This window comes from Antechinus flavipes, chromosome 3, assembly GCF_016432865.1.
Source record: "Antechinus flavipes isolate AdamAnt ecotype Samford, QLD, Australia chromosome 3, AdamAnt_v2, whole genome shotgun sequence".
In the NCBI taxonomy this organism is placed as follows: Eukaryota; Metazoa; Chordata; class Mammalia; order Dasyuromorphia; family Dasyuridae; genus Antechinus; species Antechinus flavipes.
This window is the reverse complement of record NC_067400.1, coordinates 624,983,519-625,006,930: the sequence shown is the minus strand read 5'-3', so window position 1 is coordinate 625,006,930 and position 23,412 is coordinate 624,983,519. Positions and strand designations below refer to the sequence as shown.

At 41.1% G+C, this 23,412-nt stretch overlaps 1 protein-coding gene across 2 annotated transcripts; it reads left to right on the top strand.

Moving 5' to 3' along the window:
* The first annotated feature begins 1,378 nt into the window (after window positions 1-1,378).
* LOC127556610 (gastrula zinc finger protein XlCGF57.1-like) lies at window positions 1,379-19,493 on the top strand. 2 transcript variants are annotated; one of them, XM_051989865.1, is made up of 7 exons: window positions 1,379-1,599; window positions 1,724-1,801; window positions 10,112-10,180; window positions 11,305-11,431; window positions 12,128-12,223; window positions 14,210-14,384; window positions 15,875-19,493. In XM_051989865.1, exons 3-7 carry the CDS (start codon window positions 10,127-10,129, stop codon window positions 17,382-17,384), a joined length of 1,962 nt encoding a protein of 653 aa, XP_051845825.1. In that variant the 5' UTR covers window positions 1,379-1,599; window positions 1,724-1,801; window positions 10,112-10,126; the 3' UTR covers window positions 17,385-19,493. The 2 variants fall into 2 exon arrangements, with proteins under 2 accessions (XP_051845825.1, XP_051845826.1); XM_051989866.1 differs by lacking the exons at window positions 1,379-1,599; window positions 1,724-1,801 and adding an exon at window positions 3,377-3,457.
* Window positions 19,494-23,412: the final 3,919 nt, after the last annotated feature.

Genomic DNA, 23,412 nt, shown 5'->3' with positions numbered 1-23,412 from the left:
TGAATTTGTTGGTTTTTTAAAATTGTTTTATTTGCCTTTGAAAAGTAGCCTTTTGACCTGTATGTGCCAAAATGTTTGTGGCAGCCGTTTGTAGTGGCTAGAAGCTGGAAAATGAATGGATGCCCATCCATTGGAGAATGGCTGGGTAAATTGTGGTATATGAATGTGATGGAAGATTATTGTTCTGTAAGAAATGACCAGTAAGATGAATACAGAGAGGCTTGGAGAAATTTAGATGAAATGATGCTAAGTGAAATGAACAGAACCAGGAGATCATTATACACTTCAACATCGATACTGTATGAGGATGGATTCTGATGGAAGTGGATCTCTTCGACAAAGAGGTGATCTAACTCAGTTTCAATTGATCAAGAATGGACAGAAGCAGCTACACCCAAAGAAAGAACACTGGGAAATGAATGTAAAGTGTTTGCATTTTTGTTTTTCTTCCCAGGTTATTTTTATTTTCTGAATCCAATTCTCCCTGTGCAGCAAGAGAACTGTTTGGTTCTGCACACATATATTGTATCTAGGATATACTGTGACATGTTTAACATATATAGGACTGCTTGCCATCTAGGGGAGGGGGTGGAGAGAGGGGAAAAATCAGAACAGAAGTGAGTGCGAGGGATAATGTTGTAAAAAATTACCCTGGCATGGATTCTGTCAATAAAAAATTATTAAAAAAAAAAAGAAAAAGAAAAAGAAAAGTATCCCTTTGGTTATTTGATATAAAACTAAGCTGGTAAAATTCTATCCCTCCTGTTGGCCCAGCCATCCAAGGGGGCAGCTCTGAGTCTTCTCTTCCTTCCAGTCCCAACCCCACTCTCAGAGTTCTTGGTTTGTGTGGGGAATCCAGAGTATGGGAACCAAAGATGTATTGATGTTCAGGCCTTTAAAACCCTCCTGGGCCAAAGGTAGGGAACGATTGAGTGATCTCAAACAAGTGAGTGAAAACTGAATACTTAGAAGAAACTTTTGGGGGGGAGGGGAATTATAAAACTAATTTACACGCCAGTGTCATAATGATTCTTCTTCTAGAGACATGTTGTCTCTAGACATGTTTGCATGCTGTAAACCATTTTTCATCTAGACAGAAGGAAGTGTTAGGGCTCTGTTTTAGTAGAGATTTGAAGAAAGACCTGTTGGAAGCTGACGGCCCCAGCCCAGGTGCCTTTCTCCCCCCTTTGCTAGGGAACCGCACCTTAGACCCCAGCCCAGGTGCCTTTCTCCCCACTTTGCAAGGGAATCACGCCCTGGGGCAAACAATTATGAGAATTGCAATCAGGCAAAACGATCCTGAGAATTGTAACCACATAATGTTCCTGTTCACTGAACCAGTTTTAGCCCATGTTTCTTTCCCAGACCCAACCCTACTTCTCTTTCTCGTGCTTTTGCTACATAAGTTGTATCCTGAGGACAATAAAGTGAGACCTTGACAAGAACTTGCTTGGTCTCGCTCTTCTTTCTCCCCCGTTTCTCTTTCAGGCTGGGTTCTCCTCGACCCCCCCCCAATAACTGAGTCCCGCGGGACTGGACAAAGACCCTCATGCTTTCCTTGTGAAGAAGGTGGAGAGCGGTGGTTTGGATGCACAAGATGTAAGTGGGGGATGGGTTCCAAGAGTAGACACCAATCTGATGGCCCCAGAGATCCAACCTGTGCCTCGGTCCAGGAATATTTAAAAAACCTTTGGATCAAAGCAGAGAATTCCTCCATCTACAGGTTATCATCAAGTATGGAGGAAAAAGCAGCACTGAAGAAGAGACTCGGGGTCCTGAAGGATCTTGACATTTTAATAAGGTAAAATTCCCCAGGGAAAACACTTAGGTCCAGAAAATCAGCTTGGCAAGAATGTGACTGGGAGGCTTGGGTCTGGAAAAAGCTCTGGGGAGTTCGAGGGATCACGTGCTCGGCTCAATATGGGCCAGCAGTGATGGGGGAGCCCCCAAAGCTACCCACCCCACCCCTGGCCTGTGCCCCCCCCAACTCCTGGGCACTGCCACCAGCCCAGTCTCCTCCCTTTTCTAGCACGGAAACTCACTGAAGGCAGTGCCTGTCTTTCTCGTAATCCCCAGCCCCTACCCCGTGTCTGGCATACATGAAGTGCTTAATAAGTGCTTGTTGGCAGAAAGATTGATCAACCAGCCATCCTCAGGCTCTTAGGAGTGAGAGAAACAAATGGAGGGAGCCTGTTCCCTTCCCAAACCGTCCGCTGCCCACCGGAGAGTGGATTGGATTTTGCCTTGGGGGGAGGGAGCACAGAGAAAGGCCGGGTCTCTTTGGAGCCTTTAAAGTCGTTGGAACAACGACCTTAAAAGTATAGGTGAGGTGAGGACGTCCATTTTTCAGAGAAGCAAACTGAGGCTGTTAAGGGGCCGAGTGACTTGCTCAGGGTCTCACAATTGAGTGAGGATCTGAGGCAACATTTGAACGAGCTTTTGTGGACTCCTATGGACAGCAACAGCCTCCCCTCTCCCCCCGCCCCGCCCCCCCATCCTCCGGCTACTTAGCCGCCTAAGACAATTAAGTCTGAACTGACAGATGGGGGAGGACGTGGCCCCCTCCTCACCCCGGGCCCCTGCGGAGCGGACGGCGCCGCCTCCCACCCTGCAAAGGGAGGCCCCGGGGCCCAGGCCGCGAGGGAGACTCGGAGGGATGCCCAGAAGGAGACTGGGCAGAGCTGCCTGCTGGGGCAGGTGGGGGATGCGAAGATGGAGCAAGGACTTCTGGGGGGAGGAGGAGGTTGGGAGGAGGGAGGCCGAAAGCTGGTCGGAGGCGGGCAGGGCAGGGTAAGGGCCCAGCTGGCAGCGCTGGGGCGGGGGGAGCACCAAAGGTGGGGGCCGGGGGCCTGGGGCTGAGGTTCGTGACCCAGATGTCCAGGTGTGACAGGGGCCGTTCCCGCGTCCCTAGGCGGAGGGCTGGGAGGAAGGCACCGGGCCCGAGGTCCATCCCCTGGATGGGTGGGGCCAGCACGAGGGTCAGAGCCTGGGACGGCAGCCTCGGCTCCGGGCCGGACTGCGGCCCCGCCTGGGTCTCCCGAAGCTGGGCGTCCAAACCTGGGGCCGGGCCGGTGGCCCAGGGGCCTCCCTCCGATCTAGCGGGGAGGACGGCGTTAGCGGAAAGGGCCAATCCGGGAACTGGAGGCGGGGTCCTTAGGACCCTCCCCCCCAGGGCCCGCCCCAAACTGCTTGGCCCTCGGTCCCCGGCTTCCTGTCCGCAGACCGGCCTCGGTTTGCCCCGGCACCCCCTTCTGGAAGTCCCCTGGGCACCTCCTCCCCGAAGCCCCCGGGGCGTCCTCCTGGAGCGGCTGGCGGACGGAGAGCTGCAGGGGAAGCCTGGGCTGGGCGAGCCGGGTCCGGCAGGGGCTAAGCCGGGACCCCGCCCCCAGCCCGCTCCCGGGCCCCACCCGCTTCGGCTGCCCCTTCCTGCTGCTTCTGCCGGTGGTCTGACCCCGTGGTGAGTCTCCCCCGGGGCCGCCGGGGCACCCCCTCCCCTAGGCTGGACGCTGGCCGCGCGCAGCCTCCGGGACCCGGACGTCCTGGCTCTCGTCCGGGCGCCCCAACCTCGGCTTCCCCGTTCGGTCTGGAGCGGGGGCATCTTTGGCTAGCGGGACCCTGATTCGCGCCCCCCCCCAGCTTCCTCTTGGGGGCTGCCCTCTCTGGTGCCCCCTTCTCTGCTCCGGCCCTTCCGAGCCCTGGACAGGCTCCCCAGCAGATCTCAGGCGCCTGGGTCCCGCCCCACTTCCGAACCCAGGCGCCCCGACCTCCCCTCCCCTCTTACGAGATCCGGGTCCCCTCCCTCCCCCCGCCGATCCCAGGTCCTCTGCAGGACGCAGACATCGCCCCAAATGTTCCGGCTTCCCCACAGGTCCCGGGGCTGGGGGAGGGGGAGGCACCGTAGGCTTGGAATACCCCAGCCAGCACCCAGCTTCCCCTCAAGGACGGGGGGACGGCTTTCCCCAAACGCGCTGAGGCCTTTGGGATTCTTACCAAGCTCCCCAGCAGACCCCTGTCTCCGACTCCCCGCCCTACCTCTAGTCCCTTCCCCTGCCCCTCCCTTTAAGAGAGCCAGGTTTTCTTCCTTTCCAAATCTCAGCCCTCTGGGGGACCCAGAAGTCATCTCCCCCAGGCTTCCGTCTCTGTCTTGGCTCCCTGGGACCCCGATCCCTCCCGCCATCCGTCCCTTGACCCTGAGATCCTTCCTGTAAGGACACAGAACTCGGGACTCCATCATCCCAGGCCAATCCCGGGGACTCGGGGGGCCACAGGGGGCCTTACCTTCAAATAAGGGGCTCCCGCACCCAACTCCCAAACCTACCCCACCCCGCAATTCTTTACAGCTGTCCTGTGTATATTACTTCCTAGCCCCTCCCCCTGCTCCCTTTATCTGGGTACCTGCTTCCTTAGCCACACTTTACCTGCTTTCTCCCTTTCACTCCCTCTTGGACTCTCTCCTATAAGATCTTTGTCTCCAGCCACCATTTCTGCCTCAGACCCAGTAAGCTGAACTATTTCCCCTGCCCCCATTTCAGACCCAAGGTTCCTCTCCATCCCCATAGAACCATCCATGGCTCCTCAGGCTCCTTTCAGCTCAGCTCAAGCCTAGAGAGGGAAAGGGATGGGAAGCAGTGGAAAGAAGACGGGTTCAGAGGATTGGATGAAAGCACACTCAGAACTTTCTGCTTCTTGAGACTCCAGAGGGAGCAGGGCGGGGAGATATTATTCTTTCTGGGCGGAGTTTCCAAGCCTGACTCTACAGACCTTCTCTTGGTTAGCTCAGTGCCTCGAGGGCAGGCGCTTCTCTTTTGGGGCATGGCCAGAAAGCTAGGACCTTTCCCCTCTCCCTTCCCAGCTCCGTCTGCAGGAGAGGAAAGCGGATACGGCAGCAGTGGCACGAGGGCCCAGAAGACCCCAGCCGGGTTTAAGCCCTTGACAGGCATCGGCAAACAAGAACATTTCCAAAGGCACCGAAGGGCAAGAGAGAATTGAATGTGAAACCTTCGGTGTTTATTACGCGTAAATCTCGATGGTTTCACTAAGTCCCCCAGCTCCCCAACACGCACGTCTATTTCCTTTCCCTTGTGGAAGGTACTTTCCCTAAAAACAAAACAAAACAAAAACACAAGAGCCGACCAAACAACAGACAGCTTCCCACACCAGTCTTGCGTGACTGTGCTCAGACCCCCAGGAAGCCTGTTCGGCCTGCTGTCTTTTATAATGTTGCAGAACTTACCAGGGCAATTGCTCTGCTCACTTCATTCTGCATCTGTTCAGAAAAGTCCTTCCAGGTCTCGATAAATCCCTCCCGTGACACTTTGCAGTTCTCTGCTACAACCAAAAGGGCGACTGAGAATATTTTGTCATATAGATGTGTGCACGAGACCTTTGTCTGTCTGGTCTTTGAGTCAGCAAGCTGTTGTCCAGCCCCTTGAAGTTAGGCTAAATGTCAGAATATTTTGGCATGTATTTTATAATATATATATATATATATATATAATCTTTATCATATCTATCTATCTATCTATCTATCTATCTATCCATGAGATCTTTGTCTATCTGGTCTTTGAGTCACCTAGCTGTTGTCCAGCTTCTTGAAGTTGGACTGAATGATAGAATATTTTGGCATGTATTTTATAATATATATATATATATGTATAAAATCTTTATCATATCTATCTATCTATCTATCTATAAGATCTTTGTCTGTCTGGTCTTTGAGTCAGCAAGCTGTTGTCTAGTCCCTTGAAGTTGAATTGAATGATAGAATATTTTGGCATGTATGTTATAATATATATATAAAATCTTTATCATATCTATCTATCTATCTATAAGATCTTTGTCTATTTGGTCTTTGAGTCACCAAGCTGTTGTCCAGCTTCTTGAAGTTGGACTGAATGATAGAATATTTTGGCATGTATTTTATAATATATATATATATATATATGTATATATATATATATAAAATCTTTATCATATCTATCTATCTATCTATCTATTTATCTATCTATAAGATCTTTGTCTATCTGGTCTTTGAGTCAGCAAGCTGTTGTCCAGTCCCTTGAAGTTGGATTGAATGTCAGAATATTTTGGCATGTATTAATATATATATAAAATCTTTGTCATATACATATAAGATCTTTGTCTGTCTTTGAGTCACCAAGCTGTTGTCCAGCCCCCGAAGTTGGACTGAATGTCAGAATATTTTGATATCTATAATCAATGTCCGAATCACAGTGTCTCCCGTAGCAGGCACCTTAGCAATCAATGCACTAATCACTGCTCAGAGAAGCCTCTCTGGCAGTACCGGTGGCCCCTGCTCTCATGCTGTCCCCAAACCCCTTTGTGTCCCCAGAGGGGAGGGAATTAATATCCCAGATTCCAAATACTGGTTCTCTACTGTTCTTATTCTAAAATGTGTTCAATCCCTTTTCCTCCTTTGGATCACTGGCTCTACCTCCCTCTCCAATTCCATGGTTACTCCCTTTAGGAGAACTCAGTCTGCATCCTGCTATTCCCCCAAACACCCTTACTTCCCACTTTCTCAGTCTCTGACTCTCCGCTCCCTTCTTCACTCCTCAGCTGTGTACAGGAATGGTTTTCCCTCTGCTCTGGCTATTTCTGGAGAATTTTCTCTCCACCATCATTGGGGTCCGGCGTTCAGGGTCCATTATAAGCAGCCAAACTGACAGCACCAAACATTTTTAGCCTGCCGAGAAGTCCAGCTGATGGCAACTTCAGCTTCCCAGGGGGCAGATTTGGTTTCTGTGGCTCTCCAGGCCTGCCTAGAATACCCAGCAGATTAACACGTGATAACTTCTTAGTAGAGATAAGAAGTCAGTTTGACTGGAAAGGGAGAAGGGGGGAAGAAATAAATCAAGGGGGAAAAGGGGGTTAATGAGGAATATTTACTATTCAGTCGGCAGAGTTTATTATCTGAATGAAAAGTCATTTCCTTTTCAAGGGCAGGAGAAGTGGATAAGTGTGATGACCGCGTATTTTAAAATCAGCCGGAGTCAGGAATTCAGGTTAAGGGAAAATCTTCAATCTTTATTATTTGTGGAGGTGAAGGGTGATCGCGATAGCAATGTGAGCAGCTGCGACAGGACCCGGCCAGCAGTCTCTTTCCACCTCTCTCTCTGCCCCTCTGCCCCCACCCACCAAAATCGTCATTTCCTATACAACACATCAAGAACTTGCACAAAGAGTGGGCGGGGCCATTCTTTCTCCAAGCATATATATTAATAGAGTAGGGTCCAATTACTATTTAGCCTCATGTGCTTGGGACCTCAGTGCATCAACTTGAGCTTCAGCCCATTACAGATAAGAATCAGTTTTCCAATGGTGAAAGAAGAGTTTTTAGACAATCCGTCCAATCCAACATTTATTAAGCACCTACTGGTATAGTAAATTTATAACAAGAATTAACAAAATTATTACTTATTATAACAAGATTTAAAAATTATTTTGATTATTATTAAATAAAAGATAGTTTCTGTCTTTAAGGAACTTAGAGATGGAGAAAACATGCAGGAGGCAGTAAAGCCTGGCTAAGGTAGGTAGGGAAATGGGACAGCAGGGGGTACAGAACCAATGGCTCTGCCAAGTGGAATGAAGAGAGAGTCCAGTTTCCACCTCTGTCAAAGAAGAGAGTGGAGGAATTTGAAACTCCCTCCCACCTTCCAGTCTAAGGCTAAGGGAGATGGTACCGATTAAAGTTGGAAGTGATGATCTTAATGTGGGAGGGGCAGCTTCCATGGAGACAAATTAGCACTTAAGGGAACTTATGTAAACCAGACTGCAACTGTAGTGAATGTCCTGTTGTCACAACAGTGACAGGGACCGTGTCCTTGCGTGGTTTGTTATATTTAATTCCTCCAGTAATTTCAGCGTTAGACATCCGGGTTGTTGGAGGATTTCTTAAGTGACATCCCATGAAGTTGGCAAGAAATGACTGCGATTCCTACCTGCCCCCATACCATCGTCTACTTTCCACGGTCAGGAACTCTCCAATTTCCTTTGTCCCCTCCACCTGTTACCACTGGATGTCTCCCTATGCCTTTCTGCTCCTAAACATATTTTTCATTCACTCGAACCCCTCTACTCCCCTGATTGGTTTTACACTGCCCCAATCTTGATACTTTAGTGAACTTAGTGAAGTTCTTCATTCATTTTCAGTCACGTCCGACTCTTTGTGGTCCCAGTTGGGATTATTTGGCAAAAATATTGGAATGATTTGCCATGTCCTTCGCCATCTCATTTTACAAATGAGGAAACTGAGCCATACAGGATGAAGTGATGGTTGTATGAATTGTCATTCCAATCTTGACACTTTCCTGATCTAGTTCAGTCATATATTATCCTCTGCTCTCCTTATTCTCCCACCAATTAAGTTCTTTAAAGATCGGCCCTATGATATTCCCCTCTCCTACTTCCATGCTACTGAATAGAGTGGAGAAGTCCCCAAACTGCGCTGCCAGATCTACTCTAAGGAAAACTCATCTCATCTCACCTCAAGTGGGAACTCCCCTCCCTTCAGCTAGATGATGTACTTCCTTTTCCTCCCTAAACCCGACCCTGTATTCTATCCATTCTGTGGCTCTTCCCCTTCTCTTCCAGGTTCCTATGGCAGCCCATTCTGTCACCATCTAAAATGAGGACTTTGACTCATGTTAGATCAGGCAAAATTAGGTCATTTTCACTGAGTTTTCTCTTTCTTTCTCCTTATATTCTGCCTCCTGGATGTCATCCCCATTGAACTTTTGATTCCTCTAATCTCTTGAGTTACTGGCATCCTTTCCCTTTGCTAAGACCCAGCTTTGGTTTCATCCACTCCTGTTTTCACTTGGTTGTTCCCATCATCTCTCTCTCCCCTCTCTCTTTCTCTCTGCATTTCGGTCTCTCTCTGTCTCTGTTTCCTCCCCCTTCTCCTCACTGAAATCCCTGCTTGAATGCTTGATTGCATTCCTTTTTTTTTCCCCTTTCACTAGACTCCTATATTTGTATTTCTCATTTTCTGTGAAGGGCTGATCTTTTTATCCATAATGCTTAGAAATTCCCCTATTTCATTAACGATCCATTTTCCCATTTATTTGATTATATTCGGACTTTCTGGCATTATTGGTTATAAACTTGTATCTTTTGCCTTTTGTAATACTGAATTGTAAGCTCTTTGCTTCTTCATGGTGGTGGCTATTGTCAGAAGTGATTCTTATTATGACTCCTTGTTTCTTTAATACTTTCTTTCTGACTTCTGACCGTATTTTTCCCTTTGACCTGGAATCTTAGATTTTGGCAGTAATGTTCTTGGAAATTTTCATTTGTGGATTCTATTTTCATTTTATTCTCTTGTTCTATCTGGATAGTTTTATTTCATGATTTTTTTGATGCTTAGATGCTTTGGGGGGAGTCATTGTGTTCAGCTGGTCTGTTGACTATTTTTCATATATCTATCTTGCTCTGTTTTCTAGCCCAATTGATTAGAGATTCCTTACTTTTTCTTCTATTTTTCAGCTTTTGGTCTTTAATATTCCTTGTTTTATAAAGTAATTAACTTCTTTTTGGTTCATCCAAATTGTCATGGATTCAGTTGCTTGGATGAGGTTTTGTATTCTTGTGACAAACTATTAAATCTGTTTCTAATTCTTGCCCACATATTTCTCATTTCCTTTCCCTCCTGACTGTGCTTCTGATTTTATGGATTTTGACGCTCCGTCTCAGCTTTAGTCACATCCTAGAATTTCCTTCAGTTTCTGGGACTTCCTCACCTTGAAACATCCATCTGCCATGCTTGCCCACTTCTCCCATCAGTAAATTCCTGAATTACCTTAAAGTGTCCAGATGGAAAAAAAAGAGGCAACAATGGCTAGTCCAGGTGAGATGACCTGGGAGAGAACTGTGAAGGTAAGGAATTGATTAAAGGTCATACTGAAGATGAAAAGTAAAGTTTCAGCTGGTAAGGCAGAGAAAGAAAGGGAAACACAGAGGGGAATCTCTTGAATTCTTTAACATGGAGGGGCTGTGTTTGTGGGAGATGGTAACATCAAGAGTTTACTCTGCAATCTTCTTTATTGAAATTATTTTCTCACCTGATTTCTTTGCTGATTCCCAACAGTGTTCTAAGTCAACCATGATGTCGACAGCCAATAGAGAGAAGAGACTGAGACATTCATCTGGAACCAGGGTGGGTCTTTTTTTTTTTTCAAAAGTAGTTCTTTTACAGGAAGTCCAATTTGCTTTTTTTTTTTTGCGATTATATTTTATATATTGTCATATCTCAATTGGGTGTTGGGTTAAATTGGTTGATTTCTTTGGGTAAGGTTGTTCCCTGGGAGGAAGCCCCTTCCCCTGCAGGTGGGCACTTTCTCTGAACTTTATGGGCTTAGGGAGATTTCTAAAATAGTGAGAGGTAGATTGACCAGTCTAATGTTACAGAACCTGTGTCAAAGGAAAGCCTTGAATCCAGATTTTTCATCTTTCAAGACTAGCTCTCTGTCTTCTACACCAAATGGCCTTTCCAGTTCACATCGAGGCTATTTCTGCGATTGGGCACTGGAAAGAACTTATTATTCCATACCTTACGGTTCTGCTCAGCATCTCTGTAAATTTCCAAACCAAAATCTCTCCTTGGTCACCATTCCCTCCGTCCAAGTGTCCTATCCCTATTATAACAATGTAAGCTCCATGAGTGCAGGGACTGCTTAGATTTGGCATAGCTGTATGATCCTGCACAAATCACTTTTTACTGTCTGCCTCGGTTTTCTTATTTGTAAAAATGGGATAATAATATAACCCATCTCAGAATTTTAGTGAGAAAAAAATAATATTTGTAGAGAATTTTACAAAACTCGAAGCGCTATATAAATATTATTCTAATTATCATTATTATTGTTGTTCTATTCAATCAATTCAGACTGCCTGATAGATGATTTTCCATTCCTTTATGATTGATATAAAAGATTTTTGGTCACCTCAAAGCTCAGTATAAATTCAGTTTTAATGCTTAGCTCAATTGCAGGGACACGAGTTACACTGAAGCATTCAGTACTTATGAACTCACAGTGTGCAGTGTAATTTTGGAGTAAAGGGGAAGTCTCCCATTGGGGTTGCCATAGTGAACATGATTCAATTATTTTAAAATTGAGCACTTGGAAAATAGCAAGGATTCTGCTTGGTACCCAGTGGAAATAACATCTGATTCATCATGGACCTTGCCATATTCTTTCTCCCTGGAAATTAATCATTAGAACGTTATGCTTCTTTAAGGGGAGATCCTGTGAATGAGCACAAATGGATTTGTTGTTGTAGGAATCATTGACATTCAAGGATGTGGCCGTGGACTTCACTCCAGGGGAGTGGGGCTACCTGGACCCTTCTGAGAAGGAGCTGTACAGGGATGTGATGCTGGAGAATTATGGGCACCTGGTCTATCTGGGTAAGAACAACTTTCCTGGGTGAGCCAGAGTCTACCTGTGGGATGAACTTTCCACTGGGAATGCTCAGGGAGAACAATGAGTTCTGCTCATTGTTTGGTGAGCACAGACCTCAGATTGCTAGTCCTTTTACATCCGAGAGACGGAAAGTGCTCCTATTACGTGCTCCTGTGTGAAAGCAATTCTACCATCCAGGCCCCGTGTGAGGGGATGGAGACTTACTGCCTTTGTGGCGTTTACACTTTATGGAAAGTTTTTGCTTTACAAAATTGAAAGCATCATTACTTGAGCCTCTACTTTTTCTACTCTGTTTCCATATGTCTAAGATTGGCCCCCAAAGTTCAAGTGCTGATACTCAAAAGATGGGACATGTTCTACTCTTATATCCTGCAACGGGTCCACTCCACTGGTGGATTTTTTAATAAATCCCAAATCCAGGACACATCTCCCATAATTTCTAAGAACAAAAAACAGAATATCTAATAATATATAATATAAAATACAGAAGAATATTATATTGTTATAAGTAATACTATAATAATACAGAATATATAATAATAATACAGAATGCCCCTCCTTGAGGGGTTATCTTTGTTCTATGGACATACCTAGCTTCCCCTGTTCCCCCCCAAAAAAGAGTTGAGATTGAAAGCTGAGCTGACTCCTTCCCCATCTCTTTGCCCTTTTGTTATGAGCAGGACTTGCTGCTTCCAAGCCAGACGTGATCTATCACTTGGAGAGAGGGGACCCTCCTTGGAAACCAGTGATTAAGGTCCCACGTACCAGTTTTCCAGGTGAGTGACCGATCATCCAGCTGTCAGGGACTCTAGTCAGCCTTTTGTGTTGGTCTTCATATGGACAAATGTGCAGTTGGAATCGTAGCCCCTACTAGCTGTAGAACCCTGCCCCCAACACTGAACCACTGTTCATCTCAGTTAAAAAACATTCATTTAGCACCTGCTCTGTGCCAGGCACTTTTCTGAATACTTCCGTTTCTTCATATGTCAATGGAAGGTAGTAATAGCATCTGTCTCACAGGGTAGCCCTGAGGATCAGTGACAGAATATTTGTGATTTTAAGGTTTTATCTATACTTTTACTCATGATGATAATACAAGTCTAGACATTGCATATGGCAGCCTGTTTGTTGATGACTGTGTTTGACCCTTCATGAATCTATTTGGGGTTTTCTTGGCAAAGATACTGGAATGGTTTGCCATTTCCTTTTCCAGCTCATTTTATAGACGAAGAAACTGTAGTAAAAAGGGTTAAGTGACTTGGTGAGGGTCACACAGCTGGGACATGTTTGAAGGCAGAGTTGAACTAAGGTTTTCCTGACTCCAGGCCCAGCAGCTACTTAGCTGCCTCTCATCTGGAGTAAACCCTTTCTTTTGTAGCACAAGTAGCTTTTTTCCACACTTCCCATGCCTGAGGGTGCACCCGAGCCTCTTGGACCAGACCTTCTTCCTGAAAATTCTTTCATCACCAAGAAAACATACACAGCATCAGCAACATAGTGTGATGAGCAGCTATGAATGACTTAGCTCTTTTCAACAATAATGGTCCAAGACAATTCCAAAGAGAATGTTTTTTAAATTTAAAGCCTGTTAATAAATATATCTCATTTGATCATCAGGGAAACCCTGGGAGATATTTGCTGATAAGTAAGAATTCTGGGACCAATGAATCTCCTGCTAGTAAGCATCTTAAGCTCAATTTGAACTCAAAACTTCTTCATCTCTCCTTTGATTTTTAGGATTTCTACTTTGGTATTTAATTGGGTTTTTTAATTTCTTGTTTTTCTAGGGGTTTTTTTGAGTTGCATGACCAATAGTGATCTGTTTTTTCTTTTCTTAATATAAGCATTTAGAGATATAAATTTTCCTCTCAGTACTGCTTTGACAGTATTCCACAAATTTTGGCATGTTGTCTACTTTGTTTCCCACACTTAGCCATCACAAAAAGTGCTACTAAAAATCTTTTGGTTTATGTGGATGTAATCTTTAATTATATAATTTTTTATTAATGGATTCTTTGTTGGCAAAAGCCAAGCAGTAGGCTGAGCCAAATAGCATGGGCATTTTAGTCCCTTTATTTACATAATTCCAAGCTGCTTTCCAAATAATTGTATTGATTCACAGGTCAACCACAATGCCCTACTGCGCCTTCCAAAAGTCCCTCTATCATTGACTATTCTCATCTTAGTCATTTTCACAATGTGATATAGATACTTTAAGAGCTGTTTGGATTTGAGTTTCTCTTATTAGTGATTTGGAGCATTTTTCTATATATTAATAGATTTTTAATAGTTTGCAGTTCTTTTAAGAATTTTTTATCACAGTTTGGAATAATTGAGTACTGAAAATTTTTTGCCTTTTATAAAACCTTTTAGGTTTTCTATGTCTAACAATAATATTTTGTCCCTATGAATATGGATTTCAATTTTTTTCCTATGGAATTTTATCTTCAATTTGCCATTTTCTAAAATAGAAATGAAAAGGCCCAGGCTTTAATTCATTTCTGTCACTAATTACTTACCCATTAAATTTCTTTAGCCACATTTGGAATATATAAAAACCGAGTTTCCCCTCTCTCCAGATTATTGTAAGGATGAATATGAAAGACTCCCCAAAGATATGATTCTGGTAGGATTTATATTTGATGATAAAACATTTCTACATTGAGGAGATTTGTCAGCTACAAAAAAAAAAAAAAAAAACAAAAACAAAAACAGTAGGTGGATATGGGGGAAGAGATATAAACATTTTTATTTACTTGCAGATGGTGAAACTAGGTTGGAAACCATGGAAACATCTATAAAGGAGAGCATTTCTCTGGAGACATTTTCTCAGAAAAATGTCAAAAGTGCTAGTATGTTGACCTCCAGCTGGAAAGAAGCCTGGAAACATGGTGTCAGTGTGGGCAAACATCAGGGCTCTAAGGAAGAACATTCTTGGTAAGTGAAATGTCCTAAAAAATCCAAATAAATTTGAGAGACCATGAGTGTAGTAAAAAGCTTGTTAATGTTAAATTGTTAATGTTAATGTTAAAAAAACTTGAGCCTGTATTGAGTTTTTTTCCACAGCAGAGCAGGTCTATAGGAAAGAGTCTCTATAAATATAAAAATACATTTAATCTGTTATCAGACCAAAATCACTGTAATGGGAATTTTACCCAACTAAAATATTTTCTAACTATAATGGAGGCATCAGATTCTTTGACTTTGACCTTAGTAAAGATTATTATTAATAAAGACCTTAATAAAGATCATGAAATATGTTTTGGAGAGCAATCCAGTTAATACAGACAGTTCTCACTTTTGACCTTAATAAAGATCATGAAATATGTTTGAGAGTAATCAAATTAATACAGACAGTTCTCACTTTGACCTTAATAAAGATCATAAAATATATTTGAGAATAATCAAATTAATAAGCAGTTCTCACTTTCTATAAATTCATATTATGCAAATTAAACTTTACATAAAGGATTCTAAAGGATATCCTCATTTTGAAAAAAAATTAGAAAATTTTCTTTATGCAAAGCAGATGCTGTACAATAAGGCACTGTATGATGGAGGCAGCACAAAAGGTGTGGGAAGCTGAGAAGCATCTCTTTAAGTCAGTTCCCCCATGTCTGCAGACAGTGAGTGATACTGTACCTCTCCCTGTGTTCAACAGTGGTCCTTATATTTTCACCACGGCTGCAAACATGCAAAAAAGGAAGTTTTGGAAGCTGAGATCGAACCGAAAAGGTTCACAGTGAAACAGCTGGCAGCAGTATCTCATCATTTGAGTCAATTTTTTTCTTCTATTGAAAAGATGGATCCAAAGGCTTCAAGATTTTTTAAAATTCAAAGACTAGTTGAAGATAATATTGCTTGCTATCGTCAAATATAGGAGGAAAAAAAGAGAGGCACTGTCTAAACATATCTTGAAAGCTTCTTAAAATAAAATTGTGCTGCCAACCTCCAGTTAAAAAAGCTACTTTCCTGCACAGTACTGTGCATACTTTATTAATTTTACCTTTCATTTCCTAATTCTGCTTATGGCACAATATTTAATATGTCTGCATTCTAGCACATTTTATGCTTGTGCAAATATGCCTTTGTCATGTAGGGTAAAGGAAGTGATTGGCTAGGGGCAAATTCTCATTATGTAAAAATCACTTTATGTAGAGGTCTGCATAACAGTTCATTTATATAAAGTGAGAACTGTCTGTATATTAAAGAAAAGTCTCTAATTCCAATCTATGAATTCTTATCTAATAATAGATTCTGGAGAAAAATCTCATAATGTCATATTTCCCTCTTCCCCTCTCTCTCCTCATCCCATCCCCCAGTATATAATTTATTGGACATCAGAGAATTCTTATTACAAAAAAAGCTTGTGAACATGATTACAGTAAGGTTTACGATCACCACCAATCCCTTTTTTCTCATTACAGGATTGACAGAAGAGAGAACACTTGTAAATATCTTAAATATGGCGAGGACTTCAAAGGAAGCAATGAATTTACAAAGGATCCCCAAATTCATACTGGGGAGAAAACTTCTGAGTGTCATAGGGATGGAAAGCAGTTTCCGTGGGCAGCTCTTTCTCATTCAGGAGAGAAATCTCATCAACATCATGAATGTGGGAAGGCTTTCCACAAGAAGCCAGAACTCACTGAAAATCGGAGAATCCGTACCAGGAAGAAACATTATCAATGTAGTGAATGTGGGATGGCCTTCCCGAGGAAACAACTTCTTACTGAACATCAGAGAACCCATTCCAGGGAGAAATCATATAAATGTCCTAAGTGTGGAAAGGTCTTCTTCCTGAAGACGCGTTTTACTAAACACATGAGAGTTCATACTGGAGAAAAGCCTTTTATTTGTAATGAATGTGGGAAGGCATTCAGCAGCAAAAAAGGTCTTACCCAGCATATGAAAATTCATGCCGCAGATAAACCTTACGAATGTCCTGAATGTGGGAAGTCCTTCTACAAAAAGGCACATTTTAACTCCCACGTGAGAAAACATACTGGAGAGAGACCTTTTAATTGTGATGAATGTGGGAAAACTTTCATATTTAAGTCATCTCTAATCCACCATATGAAGATTCATACTGGAGATAAACCTTACGAATGTCCTCTATGTGGGAAGCCCTTCTACAAAAAGGCACAGATTAGTCCACATATGAGAATTCATACGGGGGAGAGACCTTATAATTGTAAAGATTGCGGGAAAAACTTCAAGTTTAAGTCGTCTCTAACCCAGCATGTGAGGATTCATACTGGAGAGAAGCCTTATGAATGTTCTGAATGTGCCATGGCTTTCTACCGAAGGGCGTATCTTATTCACCATATGAGAGGCCATACTGGAGAGAAACCTTTTATTTGTAACGAATGTGGGAAAACGTTCATGTTGAAGTCATCTCTGACATTGCATGTGAGGATTCACACCGGAGAGAAACCTTACGAGTGTTCTGAATGTGCAAAGGCGTTCTCCCGAAGGGCCCTTCTCACTCAACACATAAAAAGCCATTCAGGAGAGAAACCTTTTCATTGTAACCAATGTGGGAAAACCTTCATGTTAAAGTCGTCTCTAACCCAGCACGCCAAGATTCACACCGGAGAGAAACCTCATAAATGTTCTGATTGTACGAAGGCCTTCTACAGAAAGCCACATCTTACTCGACATTTGAAGATCCATAATGGAGAGAGCCTTTTTAATTGTAATGAATGTGGGAATACCTTCAAGTGTAAATCAAGTTTGACCCAGCATGCGAAAATTCATACTGGAGAGAAACTCTCTAAATGTTCCGAATGTGGGAATGCCTTCCACAAAAAAGAAGCATTTTACCCAAAAAGTGAGAACTCATTCTGGAGAGAGACTTGTAATCGATGTGAGCTCTTCAGACAGAGGGAAAACTTGACTCAACATCAGAGAATTCATACAAGAAAGCAAGCTTAGGAAGGACTTCTGCCCGATGTGAACAACAAGATCTAGGACAAGACATTTTCTCTCATCGTCATGATTTTTCAAACCCTGCAAGAGAGCAATTATGGGAAAGAAAACCCAATTCTGTTGTCTCCATTATTTAGGACACCAGGAATAGGATGAAACCTTAGAGAATCATCAATTTAGTCCTTCAGAGTTAAGAACATTTATTCTATCAACAAATACATGCTGGCGAACAGCCTTAGGAATAGAATGATTGACAAAAGGCTGTCTGCCAGAGCACTGAAGATTAATTCTGCAAGCATTTATTAAGTGTGCAGTGTTTGTAGTTACTGCATCTAGATTTGCCTAATGCATGTTAGATGTCCTCAGGAGTCAGTTTAGTCATTGAATTGATAAGAGAGACACATGATATTTAATAGTGTTTTCTATTTCAGTGCAGTGTGCATAGTTTGCTCTTGTTTGCTTTTATTTTTCTTTATAACAAACAACTGAAGGATTGTATTGGTCCCTTTTTAGATGAGATGTCCAAGCTAGAATGTGACAGTGTGAGTCTAAAAAATTGTGTAGGTTCCTGGGGTGAAGGTGAGATAGCACCACCTCACATAAATGGGGTGCATGAAGAAGAATTTATGTAACAATGGGGGGTGGGAGGAAGTAGCAGGAAACCCTTCAAGTTAACTTTCATCTGAACTGGTTCAGAGAGGGAAAAATGCACATATACACACATACATACATAGATGTCCCCCCATGAGACAGAGAAAAGAGAAGATCTATTTAAAAGATTCTTGAGGAAGGGTAAAAAAAAGAAGCATAAGATAGGAAACAGCAAATGTAGCTGAATTTGAATGGAAATGATCTCATTCATAAAAGATGAAAACAATGGATTAGAAATCAGAATATAACAATATGCTGTTTGCAATAAACACTTCAAACAGAAAGATTTACACACAGAGTTAAGATAAGGGGCTGGTCCAGGAACTATTATGCTTCAACTGAAGTATAAAATAAAATGCAAAAGCAAAAATAGACCTAATTTAAATAGATAATCAGAAGAGAATAAACACTGGACTCTCTGAGTTCTTCCCCCCATCTCAAAGGGAATTTTGAAAGCATAAGATAACTGGGAAGTGCTTTAAGAACAAACCTTCTGGAGGCCTGCCCCATGGAAGTGCAAACCCCTGGAGGTAGGAGTCTGATGGAGCTTCTTGGGAGGCAGGTGGGTTGGGAATGAAGCATTTGGGGCTAAGTGACTTGGCCAGAGTCACCCAGCTAAGAAGTGTTTGGTGCCCTATTGTCATCTTGTGTGCAAAAACTTTCACTTGCCCAATGTGAGGATCAAACAGCAGAGTGGGGAAGGATGGAGCACTCTGGGTTGCTGCTGGGTGCCAGACACAGTCCCAGGTTGCACCTGGGGGTGGGGAGTAAGCGCTGGCCAGGTTGAGGGACAGGGAGCAGAGTATCTGGCTTCCTGTTCCATTCCAGGGCAGAGGCCTGAAATTCACGGCCACGAGATGGAGATTGGGGAACAAGAGTTTTTGCAGTGAAAAACAAAAAGCACCCTCCCCCCAAAAAAAAGCTTCAAATGCCCAAAAAAAGTTCTTTAAAGAGCTTTTTAAAAGACCTTAAAAAGTCAAATGAGAAAGGTTGAGGAAAAATTGGGAGGGCGTGGGGAGGAAAGAGCAAGACATGAAAGTCAACCAATTGAGGAAAAAATACCAAAATTTAAGGAAATAACTCCTCAAAAAGGAGAATTGGACCAGTGAACTTGCGATGAAGAGAGCCATCTGCATCCAGAAAGAGGACTGAATGTGGATCACCACTTAGTATGTTTTGGTGGTTTGCTTGCCTTTTTTTTCCTTTCTGATCTGATTTTTCTTGTGCAGCATGATACGTGTGGAGGAAAATACTGTGCATGTTTAACATATATTGGATGTCCTGTCTAGGGGGAGGGAGAAAAATATGGAATATAAGGTATTGTAAGAGTAAATGTTGAAAATTACCTTTGTGTGTATTTTGAAAATAAAAAGCTATTACTTAAAAAAAATAGATTTGAATAAGGGGAAATCTAATGATGCTGTGACACCAAGAAATAAAAGCAAAAGAAGGAAAAAAATAAAAGTGAATGTGGCACATCTCATTAGAAAAACAACTGATTTGGAAAAAAAGATTGAGGAAACACAAGATAAGAATTGTTGGACTAGTTGAAAATTATGATTTTTTTTAAAAGCAGCTATTTGTTATATAGTAAAAAAAACAGTTAAGAAAAAAATACTTTTTATTGTTCTGAAATACTACAAGAGGAAAAAATAAAAAAGAAAAAAACATTGATCACCACCTGAAAGATCTCAAGATAAAAATTTATAGCAATATTATAGCCAAGTTTCAAAGTTTCTAGGTTAAGGAAAAAAATACTGCAAGCAACAAGAAAACAATTTAAATACTGTGGAATTATAATCAGGATAATATGAGATCTAGCAGCTTCTACATTAAAAGACCCTTGGATCACCACATTTCAAAGAGCAAAGGAGCTGGGCTTGCAACCAAGAATAATTTGCCTAGCAAAGCTGAGGATCCTGAATGGGAAAAAGGAGGGGAGGAGGGGAAATTTAATGACTTGAAAAACAACTTAGTGGAAAATCTGACATATAAGATCAAGGATAAAAAAAGCAAACACTAAAGACCAATTACAAGAGACCCAATAGGTCAAACTTTAATTTTTATATGAGAAAAAATTTTTATGCTCAAGATTGTTATTATTGGGGTAGTGTATATATATATATATATATATATATATAGAGAGAGAGAGAGAGAGAGAGAGAGAGAGAGAGAGAGAGAGAGAGAGAGAGAGAGAGAGAGAGAGAGAGAGAAAATTAGAAGGGCAAGGAATAGGATGAGGGAGGGATTTTTAGAATAGTATGTAGATCAAGAAGTAGGAAAGTGGGGGCAGCTAGGTGGTGAAATGGATAGAGCACCAACCCTGACGTCAGGAGGACCTGAGTTCAAATCTGCCCTCAGACATTTAACACTTCCTGGCTGTGTGACTCTGGGCAAGTCACTTAACCACAATAAAGGAGGGATTCTTGGGAGTGGGTAAGTTAGGGAACAGGATGCAAAGACAGTTATAATTAGTATAAATTAGTCATTTGAGGAGGGAAAGGTAAATAGAATAAATAGTGAGGAAAACTAGGATGAGGACAATATAAAACTAGTCATTATAACATTGAATGTGAATGGGATGAACTATAACTGAATCCAGCAGAATGGATTAAAAGTAAAAATCCAACAACATGCTGTTTACAAGAAATAATTAAAAACGAGAGGTACACACAGTTAAAGGAGTGGACTAGAAAAAGCAATTATGATTTCTAAACAGAATTAAAGCTAAAAACATGCAATTAAAAGGGATAAACAGGGAAACTACACTATGCATCATGAATATTCAACATTATTTTTGCAATATTATATTGCAATAGAAATCAGAAGAAAATACCAGATCTTAAACTATATTACATGATAGTGATTATCAAAATCTGGTACTGGCTAAGAGAAAGATAGATTAGTATAGACAGAAAAGACATACAATATACAATAGTAAATTATTATCATAACCTTGTGTTTTACAAATGTAAAGATTAAGTTTTGGAGATATGAATTTATTATTTGGTAAAAATTTCCGGGAAATCTTGTAAAGGAGTCTGACAGAAATTGAACATAGACTAGTATCTTAAACCATTTGCCAAGATAGGTCAAAATGGATAGACATAGAAAAACAATTATCACAAGAAAATGAAAAGAACATGGAACATATTACCTATCAGATTTATGAATGGAACAATTTATGGATAAAAAAGAATTATGAAGTATAAAATAGATCATTTCAATTGCATTAAATTAAAAAGATTTTGTACAAAGATAATGTAGCCAAGATTAGAAGGAAAGCAAAAAATTGGGGAGGGGGTGTTATACAATCTCAGATAAAGGTCTCATTTCTTAAATATATGAAGAAATTTATCAAAATATAAACCAGTCATTTGAAAAATGTTCTAAATAATTATTGATCAGAAAAATGCAAATTAAAACAATTTTGAGATATCATCTTAGACCTATCAGATTGACTAAAATGAGAGATACCCTTCATTTGGGAAATTGTGGTATACAATTGTACTGAAATACTACTGTACTATAAGAAATGATGAACTCAGTGATTTTGGAAAAATGTGGAAAGACTTGCATGGAATTATGAAAAAGAGAACATGGTACACAATAATAGTATTTCTATTACTCTATTGTCCTAAGAACAACTTTGAATAATGAATTCATCTTAATACCATAAATACTCAAATCAACTCCAAAGAACTTCTGAAAGAAGATGCTGTCCACCTCCAGACAAATGGTAAACAGAATTATGTATAGTTTGGTCTTATATGTGTGTGTGTTTGAATATGTGTCTATATGTATATATTTCTGTTTAATTATTGCCTTCTGGGGGTGGGGAGGAAGAGAGGAAGAAAGAAAAATAAAAAGTTCATAGTAGAGAATAAAAACAAAACAGAAGCACAGAAAAGCAGAGTACCTTTGGAAAGAATGTGTAGTATTTATTAACATAGTTTTTCAAAAAAAATTAAGCAGTGTGAAATGAAAATTTAAGGTTCTTTTATTGAATCTCCTCTTTGTGTTGTGCTGTGTACATGGCAATTTTGTTGGAGGGGGAGTCTTTTTATGTTTAAATTCAAAATGAATAAAAATTTTTAAAAAAGATAAACAGGAAAGCAACATTTTGCTAAATGGTACTACAGACAATGAATATCAATATTACATATACATATGCACAAAATGGCAGAGCATTCATATTCTTAAAGGGAAAATTAAATGAGTTACAGGACAAAATAGACAGTAAAACTATCTTAGTAGGGAGATTTCAAGTTACTCCTCTTAGACTAGATAAATCTAGCCATGATATAAATAAGAAAATAAGGAAATGAATACAATTTTAGAAAAGTTAGATATGATAGACCTCTAGAGTATAATGAATGGAAATAGACCTATGTATGTACACACACACACACACACACACACACACACACATCTCAATATAATTTTCTTTCAACTGGGCATGATACAATTGCAAAAACTGTTCATGTTTTAGGCCATAAAAATCTATCAAAATGTATCTTTTTCTGATATTAATACAATTAAAATTATATTCAATATGTGTCCTTTGAAGTTAACGTTGACATGAATTGGTAAATAATTGTAAAAGGAATGGGTCAAATACCAATTCACATAAGCAACAATTTCATTAAAAATAATGACAATGAAACAGCATGCCACTATTTGTGGGATGCAATCAGAGTAGTGTTTTGGGGAAAATTAAAGTATTTAAATGTTTTCATTAATAAGAGACAGAAAGAGTAAATCAATGAATTGAGTAAATTTAAAAAAAAAAAAAAAGACATTTGCATTATAAAACAAAGTCTCTCAATTTAACACCAAAACAGAAATTCTGAAAATTAAAGAAGAGATTAACAAAATTAAAAGTTTTAAAAAAAAATTTGAAGGCTAATAAGTGCAGAAGTAGGTTTTCTAAAGAAAATAAAATAACATTAACCACTGACTAATTCAATTTTTAACAAAAAAGGAAATCAAATTACCATTATTAAAAATGAAAAAAAGGTAAATTTACAACCAATAGGGAGGAAATAAAAGAAATTAATGATGAGTTTTAGATTTGGGGTACCCAAATGAAATCAGGGTTACTGGTGGTCAGGGAGTTAAATGAGGTCCAGTTGCAGATTTGGGGTTCACGGAGACAAATGGAGCTCTCCTGCAACCCCTTTGGATTTGGTGTAAGAGTAGGAAGTTTTGGGGAACTCCCTTCTGGCGGCGCAGTTCTCTGTAAAGGAATTTATAGACCCAAAAACCTAGATTGATAAAAGAGCTTTATTATGGGGATTGGAAGTAAAGTTAAAGTCTGGTTAAGGAAATAACTGAGGATAAAGAGAGGATGACACTGGAAACAGTATTCCAGTGGACAGAA

Bases quoted from the DNA above. Each gene is read 5' to 3' on its own strand.
- LOC127556610 (XM_051989865.1), top strand. From the start codon at position 10,127: ATGATGTCGACAGCCAATAGAGAGAAGAGACTGAGACATTCATCTGGA. The intron at 10,181-11,304 runs GTGGGTCTTTTT...TTGTTGTTGTAG, and splicing joins GACATTCATCTGGAACCAGG to GAATCATTGACATTCAAGGA. The intron at 11,432-12,127 runs GTAAGAACAACT...TGTTATGAGCAG, and splicing joins TGGGCACCTGGTCTATCTGG to GACTTGCTGCTTCCAAGCCA.